The sequence below is a fragment of the Dermacentor albipictus genome, chromosome 6 (genome assembly GCF_038994185.2).
Source record: "Dermacentor albipictus isolate Rhodes 1998 colony chromosome 6, USDA_Dalb.pri_finalv2, whole genome shotgun sequence".
NCBI classification, from domain to species: Eukaryota; Metazoa; Arthropoda; class Arachnida; order Ixodida; family Ixodidae; genus Dermacentor; species Dermacentor albipictus.
Window position 1 is genome coordinate 69,293,435 of NC_091826.1, and position 20,449 is coordinate 69,313,883.

The following is a 20,449-nucleotide window of genomic DNA, read 5'->3' on the forward strand; positions in this document are numbered from 1 at the left end:
AAACGCAAGAAAGCAAGCGCACTTCGATAGTCGGACAAATTAATAATGAGCCCTTCAGGAAAACTTCTCCCTTTGCCCTAGCCTAGCGTAAGGCTCGGCGGGTAGGTTTGTTGAGCAAGGTACCCTGATCAGGACATGTGACGCGCCTCAGATGGGGGATGGGCGCAGCCTGTGTCGTAAACCGTCCGGTGGTGGTGTCGTCGCGCCGAAAAATGCACGTACACTGACGCGCTAGTCGTTGTTTATCGCTGCCCGCGGCCGCCACGCATTGGTCATTGACGCTTGGTAGCTGTCGTCATCCGAGCCAGCAGCGGGTGCGGCGGCGATCGCGCTTGTTTTCGTCTGCGGCGCGAGAGCAGACGACGACGGCGGCGTCATGTCGGCCACGGCTACTCCGCTCGCGGGATGCCCGGACGTCTCGTCCTTCCCGCCTTCGTACAGCGAAGCCACGCGGCAGCACGCTTCTCTGGGCGGTGGACTGAGCTTCGTGGATTTCTTGCCTTACTGCATCAGTTCGGGCGGCCTCTTCAGCACGCCGACGTTCGAGCCGTTCAGGTGAGACGCGCGCCCCGACTAGAAGTTGGGCGCGACGATGCTGCAATATCGCGGTAACTCGACGCGGCGCCTTTCATGGTTGGTTTCGATTCTTTTGCAAGCTTCGAAGCGAGAAATCGAAGCGCTTATTCTGCATGCAGACACGCAGGAGCTAGGCGCAAACAAAAACATTGTGTCGCGCGTGCGTGATATCGCACCGTCTGCGTTTTGCGAGGTCACTGGTTACACGACAGCTGTGTGTTTTCGCAGCGATCCCACGGTTGTACTTTCGATTCCACGCGCGGTGCAAGTTGTGCAAGCCGTCAGTCCCCAAAGCAAGCACTGCGTCGGAGATGTCCGGCCATCGAAAATTGCATGTGTGTTTATACGTGCCAATATATGCTTCCTTGCAAAGCTGGTTATTGCTATGGCGTGTGGTCAACCAGAGGTCACGCGTGGAGAAAAACTTCCTTGAGCCGTCGTTATACTGACCTTGGTTGAGGGTGGTCGCTATTTTCCTTCACTAACAAGCGCTTTGCTGCACGCATAGCTGATCGGCTATATATAGGGCGACTCAGTTTCATCTATGTACGAGTTCGCAGCGCGATCGAGTGACAGGCGTTTTACCGGCGGCTTCCGGAACTTCTGCGTGTTTTCACAGCGAGCCCCGGGTTGTACCTTCGAGACGCATTGTAAGCGTCTGTAGCCGACAGCTGTAGGTGAGGTGATAACGGCCCCGTCGCGATAATACCAGAAATACATATATTCGCTGGCATTGTCCGGTCAACGCTCTTTGCTGTTAAACTCGCGATCTCGAACAATTTTTGCGCGCGGCATTCATAGGAAGGAACGAGAGCAGCAGTTCTCTTAACAAAGATAACACTGTCGAGCATGAAATGCGTGCGTCAAGTCATGAGGTCATTGCATATGTGCGCCAGCCGGTCTTGCAAAGCTACAGATCATCCTTGCTCACACTTTCTTGTTAATGATTGTATGTAATCATTGGTGCATTCGATTGTGTGGCATACACAGTTACCACACCGTTTGAGATGCAGCATTATGTATGAGAGTCACTCTTAACGGTGTGCCAGTATGGAAGAGGAGTTGCACACAAAATAAAAGAAAGGTTATGCTAGAAGGACTCTTAAACCTATAACAACTGTACAGACAACTCGCATGTCTACAGGATGTCGCTCTTTGAAGGCAGATTAGGTGTTGTTTTTCATATTGATGCAGAGTGAGGAGCCTTCTGGAGCCATGAATTGCTTATAATCATGCATTACAGCTTTAAATATTGGTTACGATGTCAATAGTAAGAATGACACTACAACAATCATGAAAGTGCCACTATATGATGTGGCTTGTACTATCCCAACCAACTGAAACGCAAACAGGAAAGTATATGACGCCTCTTACAAATCATAATTAACTTGATAGTGTAATTTCACACCACTGTATATCTTGTCACCTATTTAAAGATTGTGCATCTACGCTCTCAAATTAAGTGTACAAGCCAAAATCATGACATCGCATGAAGCAGCAAAGGTGGAATTTAAAAAAAAAGAAATAAAGAGCATTTTAGCTAGCTCTAGCTTGCGCTGTGTAAATGTGCGCACTTATTCACTGCCTGCCCATCTGGCCATAAACAAGCAGAAGAAATAAGCGTACAAACTTCTGTGTCCCTTGTACCACACCTCAGCATGTGCTAAAACCAACTACTAATGCATCCCGGTAATGCATCTGCTAGCAGAATCTGCAGCATGTGTCTTTAGAGGTAGCATAAAGTATACTCACATCATCCTTCAAACCAGCTGAACGAGTTTATGAAGTGAACCAAGTATAAATTTGCAGTGTCTTCCTGTTGATTGTTCGTGTCTCATATGCTTGTGAGATACCTCGTACTCTATAATTCACACTGCCTTTCAATCCTTTTGGTAATTAACTCGGAAACGATTAAGTAAAATATTCTCCCGGATATGAAGACAGATGCCTGCAGGACTGCGTGGAAGCAGTTTAGTCATGGTATTGCCGCCAAGGTTCAAGAAAACTGACACTTACTTGGCCTAGACTGTTGTGTCATCACAGACAATGAAAAGCACCCACAAAGTGTGTTTTGAATACAGCAATATGACACCAAAATCCAGGGTGCAGCGTCAACATACCAATCCGTCACACATTGTTGCTCCTCCGTCTTGGTGTGCAGGGAAAGAAAAGCTGTTTTTAGCTTAACACACACATGGAGGGGACGATTACTCTGTGCACATATGACAAGGTGCTGCTGTCTGCATCTAACCATGGTAGTTAAACGAAAAATGGGTTTTTGTAACATACTGGTCGGTAATAAGAAAGTGACCATGTCACTGAGCTTTGTCTAACCATGTCTTTGAGCCCGAAGAAGACATGTGCTATATGCCATTAAGTACAAAGCAACTAGGCTAGGAACAAATGCTGTTTGCGGCCATTGTGTTTGTTAACAGCTGTGCTGCTGCTATATTACAGCAGCAGCAGTGCAAGTTTGCACGTAGTTGCAGGTTGCTTGGAAGCTTCTATTACTAAAGGGAAAGGGTGTCTTTGACTCTGGCACAACTAAATTATGCAGTAGCAGCGCGCAGATCACTTTACTGTCATCTATTGCCTGCATTAATGGCTTTCCTGTCTGCGTCGTCCTGTGTGGCCAGAGTGAGCCCACCCATAAGTCACAAGACATATCAAGTTACGCGACAGCTGTCGACGGTCAACTGAATGCATTCTGACTAGGACTTGGGAAAGAAACTATGTTGTTGTGCGGTGTGTATCAGCAAGGAGTGCATCTAATAAAGGCTGTAATAAAAACTTAAGTTATGGGTACTGAAAAAGTTTGCGTGGAGACACAAGGGCAAGCCGTGCCTCCGTGAAAACTTTTTCAGTACGCATTTCAACCAATTAGCCCAACTTTCTGCTCTCCTAAGTTATGAGATTTAATGTCCTGAAATCGCACAGTTGCTTATGAGAGGACTCTGGTGGACGGCCCCAGATTAACCTTGACCACCGGGGATTCTTTGATGTGCACCCTAAACGTAAGTGCATGAGCGTTATTGCATTTTGCCCCAATCAGAAGGCTCTTGCTGGGGATTAGACTCATGGTCTCGTGCTCGTCAGCAAAGCGCCATGGCCACTGAGCTGCTCCCACAGGTTAAGGGCTATAGTTGTAGTGCTTTATTTCTCACTGGAGATGTACAACTACATTGCAAGATGCAGTTTGGCGCTAGTATACATAAGTGCATACACACTCATATATAGTACTCACATGTGTGCAAATGTATCACTGCCAGGGTAGGCGAGGCAAGAGGCACCAACTGGACACCTGAAATGCCACCATAGAGACAGCATGCATGGCCGTGTTCCTTACCTGCTAGTATTCTACCCTGCTGTAATGCCATGTTATGGCAGCGTATGCAGAGAGATAAATAAGTAAATTTATTGACCACCTTGGTTGATGGTGTGGGTGCGTGTTCATCCATTTGCTTCTCATGCAGGGTGCTGCTCCAACGTGCCAACGACTGGCTCAAGGAGAACTGCACCTGGGAGGTGAAGACATGCGAGAGCGTCGAGTTCAAGACCTCGTCCGAGGTGGTCAACACCGAGCGCATGACATACTATGAGTACGGCGAGCAGAGCACCCGCTATGTGCGCAGCCTGAGGTGTGTGGGTGTATAACCAGGCATTTCTCTTGATCGACCACTTTCAGCAATACTTTCAGCTTCGCATGTCTACAGCATTGCAAGAATTTGTGGATACAGTTCCCCAGTAGAACAGTGGGGAACCTGTCAGTGAACATTAGGTGGCATGAAAATAATGCTGGTCGGAGATGTGTCATCACTTTAATCACATTTTGTTGACAGAGAAGTCTGACGTTTACGATCGTGTGATATGAGTGCGGTTAATTAGGAGTGCACAGTGTCAAAAACTGTGCTGTAGGTTGCTTGTTTTATATATAATTTTGATATTTCAAAGTGTCATAAATGCATACGGGTGTGCACCATTGTATTATGGCAGATTACACCATGTGCACTTAGTATCTTGTGTACAGTACTAATTTCAGAAGTGCATTGACAAGCACATGGTCACTCCACGCGTGCCATCTTGCAGCTGAAGCAACTTCCGTTTGCAATTAAGCCATCTACACCATTAGGTGGTGCTAGCATCCGAACACTTGCTCTATCTGTCGTTGGAGCTATGAAACTCCAACATGCAACTACCGCCTTCGCGTGTGTCATGCAAGGGTGTCATACAAGAATGGCAAGGGTGTCATGCAAGAATACCACGGGACACAAGAATTAGGCAGGGAAGACAAATTTTAGGAAATACAACATCAGTTGATCAGTCAATTGAGTTATATGTTCAGACATAGGAGAAATCACTGAAGAAATGTGGCAGGCATTACCATGACTAAGCATTGGCTGCGGTGCAGGCTATGGCTGGTTCCACGCGTTGACCAGAGTCGACCTGCACAGCAGCTGGAGTACCGCAACCTGATCCCGCAGCAGACAGGCCATGCAGGGCTGTTTGGGATGCCTACATTCGAGACGCTGCACGAGCTTCTGGAACGCTACAACCAGCAGCTAATGCACCAGCCTGCACCAGGTATGTGTGTGGAGCTTAGTACCTGGGAGCTCGAATTCTCAAGCATATGTATTATGTGCCTGATGAGGAAATTCCGAGGAGATCTGCGAGACTTTTGACAGCTACCTCATCATAGACGATGGACAGTCATTATGTTATGGCTGCATTGGCAAAACAGTGTGTCAGTTAAACTTTTGCTGTATGTTGCGAAGTTACATGATTGTGTTTTGACATCTTCCTTAGTGCGAGAAGGAACTTGGCAAAACAGCGTGGCAGAGTTCACTGCCGCATAGCAGTCTGACTCTGCCGCTCTGATACAGTGACACGTTGAGGAGGTGGCACCCGGTGGCATGCTCTAAACAATGTGACAGTACGGTGCGCGGGAGAGTGAGTGGTGGTATGAGGGCAGGGCAGCAGCAAGGAGGGTTTTCTGTTGTGGCAATTGGGGATGTGACAGACAATGTTGGCCCCGAATGTGGAATTAACGGCTGTTTGCTGTAAAATATTTTTATTAGTGAAAGGAGCTAACAGGGCTTATATGGTCTAAGGTGCCCTGCCATATTGCAGCTGTTGATGTTTTCAGTCTCCGGGTCTCTCTTTTCCATCTTTATCTGTTTGCTTAGGAAGCACAATTCCCCACGCTTTGTCAGGTGCAGCCTTTTGGAAGTATTTGGTGCTTCGGCTGACCTGGTATTTTGTTATGTTTACATTGCAGAACACTGAAGCACTGCTATGGAATATCAAGTAGCATTCTGATGCTGTCGACACTGATTCCTCAAAGGAATGACTAGACACCACATTATGGGCCACAGCCGTGTCTCTTCCTTCACTGCTTTACGTGCTACCATTCTCTATCTGCTCTGCTAATTCTTCTAGTAACTTGTTGCAGCCACCAGAGTCATGGCATATCTTGTTAAAGGGCCACTTATATAATCTGTGAAAGATAAAGGATGTGGTGGCAAATGCCTCTCAGAGGGATTGGTGTTTATTCACCAGAGCATCATCACCTATTTGCACCCTCATGGCGTGTGTCATGTTGGTTGCAATGTGCAGGGCGTGTTCTGGCGGTGGAGACGCAAGAGATGAAGATCCCCAGCTACTCAAACTTCGACCCCGACCGGTCGTACTGGTCCGAGTATGGCGGACGCAACCGGCACTTCCTCTTTGTGGTGCGGGTCTTCTACGAGCTTGGCTCCACGAGTTGCGAGGAAATCGGTGAGTTCCACCATGGTTGCGTCAAAGTGGCCTTGCAAGCCTCCATGAAAAGCTGCCAGCTATGGCCATCGTTGTGATCGTTATGCAGTGCTATCTGTTTTATGGTGAGCATCAAAGGAGCCCTGAAACGTCATTTCTTGAAACTGAGCAACACGTGTGAGCGAGTGCTATGCCCTTCAAGAAACATATACTCAAGGACATATTTTGAAAAAACCCTAACATAAGTAGAGATACAAAGTGCAACATTTACTTTCCCCCACAGTCGCTCTTAGCTCGGTGGTGCTAATAGTAATGCTAATCACTTCTTTTTTTCCTCATTCTGCTGTGCACTTATGGTTAAGAATCGTTGTGAGATGAGACAGTCGCACATCTCGAGGCAAACCAAAATCGCGGACACCCATGCCCACTGCGCTGAAACATGGCTGAAGCATTTGCCAAGGTGACAGAACGGAATATTGAATGCTGTGGACAGCACAGATGAGTGCCTTTGGATGGAACTATCCAGCAATGTGTGTCTTCTGAGGAAAGTTAGGGTTAGTGAGCAGACAGCATGGTTCCAATAAAGAAGTAGCGTGGAAGTGCGGTAATTTGCGATACGTACTGTACGTGGCCTTTCCTGGCGATCCTAGATTTACCGCTCGTGTTATATCAGTTCGTACTACATTTGAGGTTTTGCAGTACTTTTTCATCGCAGCTTGCATGATTGCGGCTGCCTTTCCCAGCAACATTTCTGAAGCCTCATGACCTTCTCTCCTGCATATTAAAAAAGTGTAGTTGACACCCAAACTTATCGTATCGTGTTTACATGTTTCTTCGTGGTGCACGCAGGCGTGGCAGACTTTGTGCCTCTGCGGCAGTCGACGGGCGGCCTCTTTTCATTCCCGAGGTACGAGCCGTTCTGCAACGTCATTGGCCGGGCTGCCCAGTGGTGCTCTCAGCAGGGCTCACTGCGTTTCTGCAATGCCCAGTCCCTCGAGATCAAGCTGAAGTCAGGTGAGCAACACCTCCGTGACAGTGCTAAAGTACTCTAGGAAGCATGTGTGATGCATGGTGTACATAAAGTACAGAAGTAAAGCCTCGGTGCATCAAAAGTCTTCTACAAATATGACTGTCAGTGCAATGCAAAGACTTTGTGCGGTCGAACCTCGTTATAGCGAAGTCTCATCCGGCAAGAAAGTATGTTCTTTACATCGCAATTTCTTTCTAATATCTATGCAAAAGAAATGCAAGCGTGTTGCCTTTGATGGGCCAACAAAGGGCCTCCTTTGAATTTCAACAGGAGGCCCAGTGTGACCACATGCAGTCGGTGCGATCACACGAGATCAGCATGTTCACTTGCCGGCTGTTGGCCAGCCAAGTCAAGCCACTGGACCAAACGCACACTAGCATCTAAAATGGCAGGTTCAAGTGGCTGTTGCTGGCTCTTTGACATTTTTGCTACGAGTATACACATTTTCAGCTTCTGAGTAAACAAATATATACTTGCTACGCTGTAACTGACATTGTCTATATTGTCCCGCATCTTGCAATTTTAGTTTCAATATAGCAGTGAAATACTCAATGAAGTAAAGTGTGCTTTATCAAAAGTTAATTTACCTTGTTATATCTTATAATTTGCTATGTTCTTGTTCATTGTAGTAAAGTTAATCTGTATTTGCAAAATAAGTAACACTCAAATACATGAAACAGCCTATCCACCAAGGACTTCAATCATGCGACATGAATGTCATAATGTGCGAGATAGTCTCAATGATCAAGAGGCAGGCAACCAGATGGGCATAAAAGCGTGAACTCGGTCTGAATGATAGTCAAAGAAGTAGAGTCATAAAGATATTGGGAGTGGTGGTAAACTTGACACCTGTAGCTGCATTCCAATCACAATCAGTATAGACACTGTCCCAGAGGAGCACGCGCTGATTGGCTGAAACAGCACTGGCGAATGAGCCATTTCGACTGCAGTGACAAGTGTCAGTACGTTGAGTGTACTAAGTGCAAAGTGCTCTATGGATTCCGAAATGGGTAAGAGATGGCGATCACAGATGTTATACTCCTGCAAGTTCTGCATAAAGCTTCTGCAACTTAATGCTGCATCACGAAGCAAATTCCCTGCAGCCATGTAGGAGCTACACTCATAAAGAATTATAAGAGGGTCACCTAATTGACAGCTGCAGTGAAATTTCACTTTGGCTAAATTGGTTATAAATGAGTAGTACTACATGCCATTGAAGCAATCTTGGCAATTATGTAAAGCTGATAACTGTCTCATTTTCTTTTTAACAGCCTTTAATTATCACTTAAGCAGATAGTTATGCGTGCACCTAGTGGTAGCAGAAATTACGCAAATCCCAGACATCGCCATAGCCTCCAAGACTTTAATGCGAGAGCGTTAAGGAGCTCGCATCAAAGAAAATTCAGTAGCGGCGTCGAGCGCCTCACGTCGGACGTTGTTTCGGTAAAAATATTTTTGAACCACGCATACCCAGGCCTTCCATGTGACGCAAGAAAGTGACAGAACTAATTGAATTTCTCAAGCTAGAACCTGTGGAAAAATCGTAAACTACGGCTTACACACAACTTACAGACATGATAGCTCTTGGATTGTAATCTGAATGTCCAAGAAAACATAATTATGTTTCACAAAAACTCAAACAAACCCCTTTTCTAGTGTTTCTACAATGCATAGAGTGGCGACGGCGCCTGCCACTTGCGCACGCCGGCACATAAATATCTCGGAGTCTACGAAGCAGCGTGCCCGCTTCCTTGAAACACATCTAGATGGCGCTCGCCTTTGTGCATAGCATTCGTTTACCATGAGCGTTTCCCAGTAAACATCACAGTTACATACACTGCAGTTGCCAGGAAGCATGAGAAGCAGTCAAGGATCTTTGAATGCTATTGCATTCCACTCTTAAAGGTGAAGTTTAAGCATCGTCCAAATTTTTCTGCACGCACAGGTTCCCAGCATTCTGTGCTCTGCATCAGTTCCATTGAGCGGTGATAAAGAAGCATTTTCCGCAGTTTCGTCATCAAAAATATTCATTTTTGCAAACTTTTCATCATGCGCTAACTCATATTTCAAACGTAAAATTTGTTCACAAAGGTTGCTCTGTATCTTAACTATCCAAAATTATGTTTTTTTAAGGGGTACAAAAATTCATGGCAGGTGGCGCATAAGCCGAATGCTGATGCCATCGTTAACAAAAGAAGCAGTTCTCCACTCATGCAACAGCTTCGTTATTATAAAAAAGATTTCTGGTAATTAACAGAATTTTCTTTTTTCACGCAGGCACCATGGTGGACACACAGCGCATGTCTTACACGGAACATGCGGAGCGGACCACCTTCTTCGTGCGGGTGTTGAGGGTGGCCTACAGCAAGGAGCCCATGCCCATAGAAGGGGGACTGCCGCCCTCCCCTCCCTTGGCTTTGCACTGCAAGACTTTCATGCCGCTGCAGCTGACGCGCGGAATCTTTGTGCCTGAGTTTGAGAGCCTGTCGGCCACCAAGAAGCGCGTCGAGGCCTGGATTAGGGCCACCGGTCAGTGCCCCCTTCTTCCAACCTCCTTCCCAACTTTCGTGGAATGGTGAAGACCCTTTCTCTCACTGTGCAGGGCAGAACAGTAATGCAGCAGTTTTGTTACAAATCCGTGCCTCCTTTTTTCTCAGTTAGTTACTATTAGTTATTGAGCCCTTTAGTTACTGGACAGAACTGCATGTAAATTTATTCAAAATGATTGTAGTATGCACATCAGGAGTTGGCAACCTAAAAGTAAGAAGTGCAGTGTACATTTTTCCCTGTATAACTACTTTTCCTGTTTTCCTGACCCTGTATAACTTTTCTTGTTGTAAAACGCCGGAAATTATCTTGTAGTGTTGTATTATTCTCGTGTGTACATTTTTCTTATGTATAGCATACGATACATAATGCTAGATTTTCTGTTTTCGTGTACGCGAGGCGTAACCATGTATGTAATATAATATTGATGCACTTGTTGTTGAAGTGTTCTGATCTACCTCATGTTTTCCTGTTGTCTTTTTGAGAACTTGATGTATATTATTACATGCCTATGATGATGAAAGCCCGCTCCCTGTATGGGTCTGCAGAAGACCTACAGTATTGATAAATAAATAAATAAAAATAAGTTGCAGTGTGCAAGCTATGGTTGGAGTGCTCCCCGGGTTGAGCTGGGGCCACAAATGTGTGCCCCTAGCTCACTTGAGAAAATAATGGAAAGGGCTCCTACAGTAACAGAATATATATCCATCAAAAACAAGGCCTGCATAGTTTTTCTTTCTGCGTTGGTGGGGCACCAGAACATGCGCCTGTGCCAAAGTGGTGTTGCAGTTGATGCTTTGGCTAAGCTTGCTGGCTACATTTGAATGTAGAAATGCAAGTGGTGAAGTGTGTTGTTTATTTCTTTTTCTTTTATTTCTTTGCGTGTTTCAAAGGCCACAGCTGGTGTGCGCGAGTAGTGCACGCAGGCATTGTAGAATTTCATTCGACTTAAGGTCCTCCCAATTAAGTTCCCTTCTTAATGCAATGCTGCATCTATTTTTCTCACTTCATGCTCATGTTGATTTCCACTGGTTTCGAGAAACAGTGCTGTGACCAAACCCCAGGTTCTGACGCAAATGCTTTTTCTACCGATTGGTTCACACCTTAAAAAGATAACACAGGGGCAGTTTTATCTAGCGATCACTTTTGAGAATGCAGTCACCCTGGTGAGATTTTGCATGACTCGGCACAAGACGCGTTGGCATACTATATGACTGACAGCATTCCCGACTATCTTTGCACAGTGCCAGCAATGCTGTCGACCATATGCGTCACCAGATTTGGTGCCAAGTCGTGCAAAATCTTGCGAAAGTGATCGCTCGAGAATACAACAAAAAGGTTGTTGATGAATGAGTGCAATACTCACCGAGCAGGTCTTATCAGCCGTTGTGTTAGCATAGGCAGCCAATGAAAACAAAGGCTAGGCCTTTTGGTAGCATAGAATTCACTGCCGTGCCTTGCCGCGTCTTTCATACTGTGCAGGTGCCCGTGTGCTGAGCTGCGAGACGGTGGCCATGCGTCTGTTCACCGGCGGCGAAGCCCACGCTGGCATCGAGAGTAGTTTCACATACAACAACGGCAACCGCAGCGAGTACTGGATCTTTGTCCTGCGGGTGTACCTGGACGGCTCCTACCAGGAGCCGCCGCAGGAGGTGATGCCCCCTCCGCCAGAGGTGCGCGATGTCGGCTGCTGCACCGTTCTCTGAGTCGCTCGTAACTTTGCCGTGTGCTTCAGCTCCCCCATCTCTCTACCTTCTGTGACGCTCTTCTAGTGCAAGCTGCATACCTTATCTAGTGAAGTCTCGGGGCACCCTGCTAGCATCTGTGTTTAGGCATTTCCCGGACACATTGCGTGTGCTTGTTGGGCGTAGTGTGTCTTGTCAAATGTGCCCTCATGCCTGCCTTCTGCCGGTAGGCAAACCTTCTCTGCCGAAGCTCGCTTATTTCGCCTGGCATCTTCGGATGAACACGTCTTACCTCGAGTGGGGTGACATCCGGTGCCTCTGCTTGCTAAGTGCGGGGACAGTGCATTTTGTCGGATGTGCTGCCACACTAGTGAGTGTGGAGATGAGTACTGCCTGCTTATCGTGTCAGGCACATCTGGGCATTACTGTGGTGCCTGCAGGGAGACTTAACGGTGACTATCTGACGTGGCCATTCTGTGTCTGCTAAATCTGCGCCTCCGCACTTTTCCTGTGTCCAAGGGAGCCCTTTTTTTGGGAAGGCGAATTGTCTTTCCAGGCATCTTTGTTCGGTGAATGATTTGGTGGAGACTTCCACATCCACCCAGCATGGATGTTTTATCGTGTTGAACTAAATGACACATGCACTATGGGAACACGCTTCTGGTGCACCTTATCTCATCATGCATCGCTGGGCAGCCATCTGGTGTGCAAGCATGGCCTGGTGCTTGGCTCCTAGCCTGCTTTCAGTGGAGTAATGGTTTTTTCGTCATGATTGCCCTTGCCTTCTGCCCCAGGTGGTGTCCTTTTGTTGCGTACTGTATTATCGAATATGTTTGCATAGTTACGTAAAGCTCTATGTGCCTTCAGCCACTTAGTGTCACTGTCTCACGAAAAAATGCACTGTTTTAGACATTTCTTAGTGTGTTCACATGTCGTATGAGAGATAAGCAGCCTGTATAGCTTTGCCAGCAGCAGCAGCAGCAACTCTTAACCAGCAACTGTGTGTCATTTATTTCTCGGCGTGGAATCAGTGTGCGTGTTCACTCCGTGCAGTTGCTGCCCAAAAATCCCAACAAAAATGCATTCCGTAGTGTCACAGGTGTGTTATGGTATGCTATCTTGGCCATCACAGCGTCACGGTTATTGCCTGACTAAACCTGGACACGTTAATGCGAGGCGGTGTCACACTGGAGGTACAGTTGGCCACAAAAGCTTACAGGACACAAGTTCCATGACATATGTGAAATTCTGCACTGTTAAGACCCAATGCTTCTAACTTAATGAATCACCGTGTTGGTCACAAAAGCTAATGCAGTCTGCAACATTGAATTCAAGGCTGCGTGCCAAGAATTCACAGGAATTCCTTTTCTTTTCTTTTGGAAAATTCCATGTCCCATAAACTGTTGTCACCAACTCCACATTGCCGAGACGCTTGACGTTGTTGCTGTCGTAGTTTACAACAGCTGGCCTCCTCCGTGGATATGGTAAGTAGCCGTTTGCTTGAGGTATAGCGTTCACCAAAAACCGTATCACAAGCCTATGTGTTCCGCTGTGCACTGGTCAACTGGAAGATAGGTGCCAACATGCTCATGCAGTATTGAGTGCAAGCTGCAGCCTTTCTGACCTTAGAAAAGTTCTGTACTGGACGCAGTTTCACAGATTTGCTTATGCCATTCACGCAGATTTCATAGATTTGCGACCTGCACATGCCAATGACATTTGCATTAATGGCTGATCCCGGTGAAAACAGCACGTGACAGCTTGCATGAGCTAGTGACATAACATGCAAAGACAAGATCAGGATAGGCACTTATGAAAAATGTGGCCACAGAAAAAAAAGAAAGTTTGTAATATGCTGTAGAAGGCATGGTCATTTTTTCACACACTTCTTAGCTGATGCAAATGGCACGAAAATTGATTCACATTAGCCTCTAAAAATTGCATTATGTGGCACCAAGCTTCTAGTAGCTGGTAGGTTCTAGCTGGTCCCCTTATTGCTTTAATGTTGCCACTTAACCACATTGCAGCATAGAGTGATGCTGAATGTCATAACAAATTTCATTGTCATCTACTTCTAGGCAGCTTCTTTGCAAAGCCTAGAATGCTTCTGTACGTTGGAATTCTTATGTCATCAGAAATTTCTACGCACACTGATAATGTTGTAAGAGCAGGTTTGACAACACCATCTGAATTGGTGGTACAAGATTGTCATCTCTGCAGACATTTATTGTACACTGCCAGCTAGGATTGTCTGCACAACAAGCCATATTTCGACACGACCTCTGGGTCAACAAGACTTTACCACGCAAACTTTTGCGTTGGAATGGCTTGGTTGATATAGCTAGAGTCTGACGTTTCTGAGGCTACAGTCTCAGATTTAGTGATGCAGTCAAACTTCTGTAAATATGTTTAAAAGGAAAAGAGCCGCGACTTCAGATGGGACGTAAAACGAAGGAGTGGACAGGATGAGCGGTAAGGTTCGTCTTACGTCCTGTCTGAAGTCGCAGTTCTTTTCCTCATTAAACATGTCGGGCCAACAGGCCCAAAGTTCCCCCCTCTTGATTCTATAAACATACATGGATATTGCGAATTATGAGATATGATGAAGTAAACTTAAAATTTTTTACATTTTTTACTGATATCAGCTGTCATACTTATAAGGAATGTTGGATATAACGAGGGTGTTTCCGTGTTGGAAGAGGTTTGACTGTACAAACTTGCGTGTTCATGCCAACGGGAACATTTTCACATGGTTGGCTTTTTTAACATCCCGTGAGATGTGCTTATAGAGTTTTATCATTTCCCTCATCGAACAAATGCTCCATCACTGTGACGCTATCAGTGCCGCTGTCATGCATTGGTCGTGACGCTATCACGACCAGTGGCAATGACGCTGTCGTGCATTGCTAGCCTTCACTTCTCTTGCACAGTGGTTATCACAAAGATTTATCACAGTTCATTTTCTTTTTGTCATTGTTAGCAGTGGTTTGTGCTGCATAAGGTTCAGCACTCTTGCCCAATTGCCATCTACCGTAAGTCACGTCTAAACCTCACTTCATATTATCTATAACACTGTTGCTGCATCATTAAGATTTTACGTTACCATGGGTGCCGTGCCCCAGACTTATATATTACATACTATAAACTTCCTCCGTGTTCTCGTCTTGCAAGACTGAAGGAATATGCCTTTCTTGTGTGAACAGTCTTGTCCTTTACTTTGTATTGTGTAAATTGTGAGAGTGACTGTCATAGTTCCTGTTTGGCTCTTTTGCTTTGAGTTATATGTAACCACAATTCCCTGTAGATTGAAGTTTGGTCTGTTGTCTTTCAGTTTTAAAGATTCCCGTCTTTATTTACAATGGGGCCTAGGTGTTCGGTGCCCGGTTACGGCTTATGCAGTCGAGGTGACAGCAAATTACCATGCATTGTACAAAGACAAAAACAGAAAATATTATGTTTCCTTCATTCTATCCTTCTGTCATAGTAGAGTTAGTTTTTCAGGCTTGACCTGACTTTAGTCAGTGACGACTAAGGCATGCAGGAGAAGGTCCTGCATGCTTTTATGTTAACCCGTGTCGTTGTTGAGGCATTTTCTGGTAGGATGCGCTACTGTGGTGCGGGTACACACCGCCAACACCACTATTATGGTTTTCTTGACAGTTCTGTTTGAAAGTGTCACGCAGAATTCGAATTTTGGACTGCAAGAGTGGTATGGTAGCACCTGTGTAACTTGCTCACATAAGCTGCAGCGCCAGCGAAAAACTGTTCTCGTTGAGAGAGCCGTATGTCTTGTTTGCAAGATTGAAGGAAACTTTGCCACAAATGTCTTGTTTATTCAGCCTCTTGTTTATTCTACTCAACACTCGCACCTTGACATTTACATCTCATTGGCTCATTGGCGCAAGTGGTTTCACTGCTGGAACAAATTCGTGCATACTTGACTGCAGAGAGCTATAGGATACTGCCACCGGTTTACTGTTACTAGTAACTGTGCTGGGCACCTGCCAGCTTTTCATGTGCTAGGTAACGTCGGGGGCAGATATAAAGGGCACACGGGGCAGACGTACAGCAAGCAGCACCATCTGTCTCTCAACTATGCCCGATACCTTTTTAACAGTGAAGCATTTTTTTTTTTATCATGCGCTTGGATTTTTGTGCAACTCTGGGCACTGTTCGCCCGTGTCCACCTGTATGAACAATCGTAGCTCCAAATTAATTTGTTGCGGCATAATATTGTCTAAACTATCTGGTGTACACCCTTGTAACTTTTAACCAGAACGGGTGTGCATAAACTACATGACACGTATCGCTTTATAACGGCGAGGTCGGCGATAGTATGTGCAAGTGCACAAAGCAGTCTTCTGTTTGAATGCCGTCTGCTACACTGTTTGCTTCAAAAGTATACATGCCCTGCCTTTGTTGTATGCGAGGCCATATTGTGTAATGTTACAAATAGCCAGGCCATGCAGCTACAAGTATTTGCAATCAGAGCTATGCCCCTGCTTCTTTTCCTAATTACAATACCTCATTTATGTTAAATTTGCATTCTTGTTTATGCTTATTCCCTGGCGCGTGTGTGGGTTCCAGTAATACAAAGAAAGAATGGATAGCGCATCACAGGTGAAACATCGTAAACTACACCTATTTTCATATTGGCTTTTCACAAGTAGGACTGCGCAGATAACTGACTGGGCTTGTGTCCTACTGATGCAAATAGTGTAGCAGACGATGCTCAAGCAGAGTGCTTTGTGGACTTGCGCATAGTGTCACCTATCTCACCGTTATAAGGCACTGACATGATGCAAAGCTCATGTGTTCTGGTTAATAAATTGCAGGGGTGTACAGTGCTCATGGAATGAAACGCAACAGGGAGCATTCAGTAGAACCTTGCGCATGTGCAAAGTACACGAGAGTACCATGTCATGTCACCAGGAATCTGGTCACCAAAGTTGACGCGGACTCTGATCTAAGTGTACGCGCCAAAATTGCGTCAATGTGAGACAAACTGCAGCCAGTGGTAACAAAAGTATGCACATTAGTTAGCCCTAAATTGACGTGTTTCATTCCATGAGCACTGCACATACACGTCACATGGCTTAACTAGCAAGCACGAAGCTGGCAGGTGCCAGTGATATAGAAGAGTGATGGTGATATATGTTGAAATGCTATAGTGACATAATTAAAAAATGGTTGCTTTGTAGTATGGCCGCAGATCTGCCTATGTGTTCAGGCTGCTTTGTCAACTCACCGGTGCTTTTGCAGATGTTTTCACATCTCTGAATATAGCCGCGTGTTGTGCATGTTAAAGTGTGTGACCTCCCTGATATTTTGTTTGAGTTATGCGCACGAAGGCATTTTGTATGGAAAGCTGTTGTATACAAATGTGTAACTGTCATTTTAGCGGCGTTGAGAGTATTTCCGAGCATGTACTTATATGTCAAGCTGCTGGTCGTTCAGTACAGAACAGTGTGCGTGTTGAACAGATGGATTCAATAAAGCGCTTTTTGTTGGGTGCTACCAAGTGTTTATAGGAGATTCTACATGAAGCTGTCATTGCACACAGTACGTACTGTTTTGGATAAACAAGAGACGGCCATCTTGACTCAAACACAAATAGCAAAGTATCAAATTCTGCTTCAGGCCAGTTAAAAAGCAAGGGGCCTGATTAATTGATTTTAGTTAGAAGTGTCTGAGTGGTTAAATTTCTGGATCAATTACAAATATTCGAGAAAAACGTTAGAATGTTGAATACCGAATATTTCCAATATCTAAAAAAATGTAAAGTGGTACACGTAATGCCGTTAGGTCAACTGAGAAACTTGTAAATGAGAGACAACTGAAATGTGATCAGTGCTGTGTGACACTGATAGTAATCAAAGGTCACTGCATGCAAATACTTAGTAAAGTGTTGCGTTCATTGGAGGAGCTAGGTACGTCTAGCACTGTACGTCGTTTTAAAGGAATATTAACATATGGCGAGATTGACCAAATAATAAGTTGCTTGTATAAATTGAGAGAACAAACTCAAAGGCCGCATAAGGCAAGGCATGCTTATATAATGACTTTTAATTTCTTTTTCTTGATTTCAACTAAGATGTCATTAACTCGCGTTTGTTCCCTCACCCAATCTGCTCTTTTCTTATCCCTTAACGTTACACCCATCATTCTTCTTTCCATAGCTCATTGTGTCGTCCTCAATTTAAATAGAACCCTTTTCGTAAGTCTCCAGGTTTCTGCCCCGTAGGTGAGTACTGGTAAGACACAGCTATTATACACTTTTCTCTTGAGGGATAATGGCAACCTGCTGTTCATGATCTGAGAATGCCTGCCAAACGCACCCCAGCCCATTCTTATTCTTCTGATTATTTCCATCTCATGATCCAGATCTGCCGTCACTACGTGCCCTAAGTAGATGTATTCCCTTACCACTTCCAGTGCCTCGCTACCTATTGTAAATTGCTGTTCTTTCCGAGACTGTTAAACATCACTTTAGCCTTCTGCAGATTAATTTTTAGACCCACCCTTCTGCTTTGCCTCTCCAGGTCAGTGAGCATGCATTGCAATTGGTCCCCTGAGTTACTAAGCAAGGCAATATCATCAGCGAATCGCAAGTTACTGAGGTATTTTCCATTAACTTTTATCCCCAATTCTTCCCAATCCAGGTCTCTGAATACCTCCTGTAAACATGCTGTGAATAGCATTGGAGAGATCGTATCTCCCTGCCTGACGCCTTTCTTTATTGGGATTTTGTTGCTATCTTTATGGAGGACTACGGTGGCTGTGGAGCCGCTATAGATATCTTTCAGTATTTTTGCATACGTCTCATCTACACCGATTCCGTAATGCCTCCACGACTGCTAAGGTTTCGACAGAATCAAACGCTTTCTCGTAATCAATGAAAGCTATATGTAAGGGTTGGTTATATTCCGCACATTTCTCTATCACCTGATTGATAGTGTGAATATGGTCTATTGTTGAGAATATTTTTCATCCATTCCGTACTCACAGAGGAAGCCGCGTAGAACTGGAGGCCTGCTGCGATTTCTGCGGCCTGCTTAGGTGAGAAGGAAAGTGACGTCAGCTTGAGCTGCTTCCAAAGGTTGACAAGAGGGGACCTAGAGGCAAGATGTGTGTCCTTGGATGGAATGCCTCTGCCACCTGTCGACCACTGGACAGCATTGCTGAAGACCTGTGGCTGGCACACAACCATGTGACCATACTGCGACACCTCTGTATAAAGCATCATCGACAACCCTGCACTGTCAAAATTGGGCCAATGCGACAGTGGCAGTTTCTGGTACATAGCTTAAAGGGGCCCGCAAACACTTTTCTAACTAACTACAGAATGGCCTCAATATTAAAGGTCGTCGTCTCACAAATCTCGTGCTGCAAAAATGTTTCATACCCTTCAAGTATAAGCGAAGTTATCGCACAGACGCGCGGCTTTCTCTGTGCGTCTCTGCTAGCGCACTGAAAGCTACATAGGAGGGAAACCTAGAGTGCAAAGCCACACCCAAAAGCCGAGTGTCTCAGAGGCTCATCGTGTCACACGGTTTGTTGCAGCACCATGTGACGGCTGTGGTAGACTACACTATGCAGCATGCCGCTGTTATCTCCGAGACCACACACACCAGATGTAGCTATAGGCAAGTGTCATGCGTAGTCCGGCAGTGCAAAGATTACATGCTTTTAAGGTGACAGCCTTAAGTGGCTCATGGGTAGAAAATTTGTTGCCTGGAGTTAGGCAGCAAAATTCAATAGCACCAAAATTCGTGGTGCCACCCACGACCATTGGCTGGACTCAAATCCACGACCTTTGGTGGGAGTCGAAGCCACAGCCATTGGTAGGAGTCGGACCCTTGACCTTTGGTGTTAATTAAAGCAAAGTTTTCCACTCGGATCCATGACCATTGGTGGGAGTTGAACCCACAACCTTTGGTGTAAATTAAGGTGAAGTGAGTTAAGGCACTCGAACCTATGACCTTTGATGGGAGAAGACAATAGGAAGCAACAACGCATTTTAGTGAGAATGTTACTTCATTAATTTCTCATGAGCGCGCAGGCCTTCATCTTTTTTAGCGTACGCTAAAGTGACTCAACTTTTTTGTCTCTTTGAGATTACATGCATACATATATAACTTATTTCACTCAAAATTAGCCATTAGAGTATTATTACTAAGAATGTTCTCGCAATCACGAAATCAGCCAACAGCTGTTAGTGGGCCCAACTGCTTGCGATGATGCTGCATTATGACATTGCGGAAGTAAGAGAAAGCATTTTTGACAAGAGATTGTAAATTTCCTGCTGCATGCAGGGCAATAATATTTGGCTCACATGTTCTCATGACCCTCTTCTGCAGACTGGCAATGTTTTCTTACTACGTTAAAGAAGTGTTACGGGGTCCCTTTAAGGTTATTGAGCACACAGTGCAAAAGATTTCTGAACCAGACTAGGTCACCGCAGAAGCGGCGGCCATTGAGTGCCATAGGAACGGTGAAAGTAATTGCAAATAGGTTCGCAAGTATACGACATTGAAATGTGGAAAAAGTATATTTTGCCACATCTCAACAAGAGATGTGCACTGGATTTCAATGACAAATCTGGCCTACAACCATCAACCCAGGCGGCAAAGAACGGGGACACAGTGCAGCCACCAGCCACAGCATCTAAACCTCCAAATGCCACAAAGCTCACATGTGATGACTGTGATGCATCTGTAACAATAGTGCAGAAGGCTGTACGTAAACGCCGACTTATTCTGTCTGCTTGTAGTGAGCCCAAACTCATTATAATCTGTGGAGTCTTGTGTTGAGCCATGTTGAGTGGCGACGTAGTTTCCGTACAACGGAATTCTGC

General features: G+C 45.4%; 1 protein-coding gene across 2 annotated transcripts; it reads left to right on the top strand.

Moving 5' to 3' along the window:
- Positions 1-3: 3 nt before the first annotated feature.
- Positions 4-18,971, top strand: LOC135910519 (uncharacterized). 2 transcript variants are annotated; one of them, XM_065442579.2, is made up of 8 exons: positions 4-555; positions 4,050-4,214; positions 4,985-5,157; positions 6,190-6,351; positions 7,180-7,344; positions 9,638-9,889; positions 11,390-11,580; positions 18,601-18,971. In XM_065442579.2, exons 1-8 carry the CDS (start codon positions 377-379, stop codon positions 18,649-18,651), a joined length of 1,338 nt encoding a protein of 445 aa, XP_065298651.1. In that variant the 5' UTR covers positions 4-376; the 3' UTR covers positions 18,652-18,971. The 2 variants fall into 2 exon arrangements, with proteins under 2 accessions (XP_065298651.1, XP_065298652.1); XM_065442580.2 differs by lacking the exon at positions 18,601-18,971 and having other exon boundaries at positions 6-555; positions 11,390-17,109.
- The last annotated feature ends 1,478 nt before the right edge of the window (positions 18,972-20,449 follow it).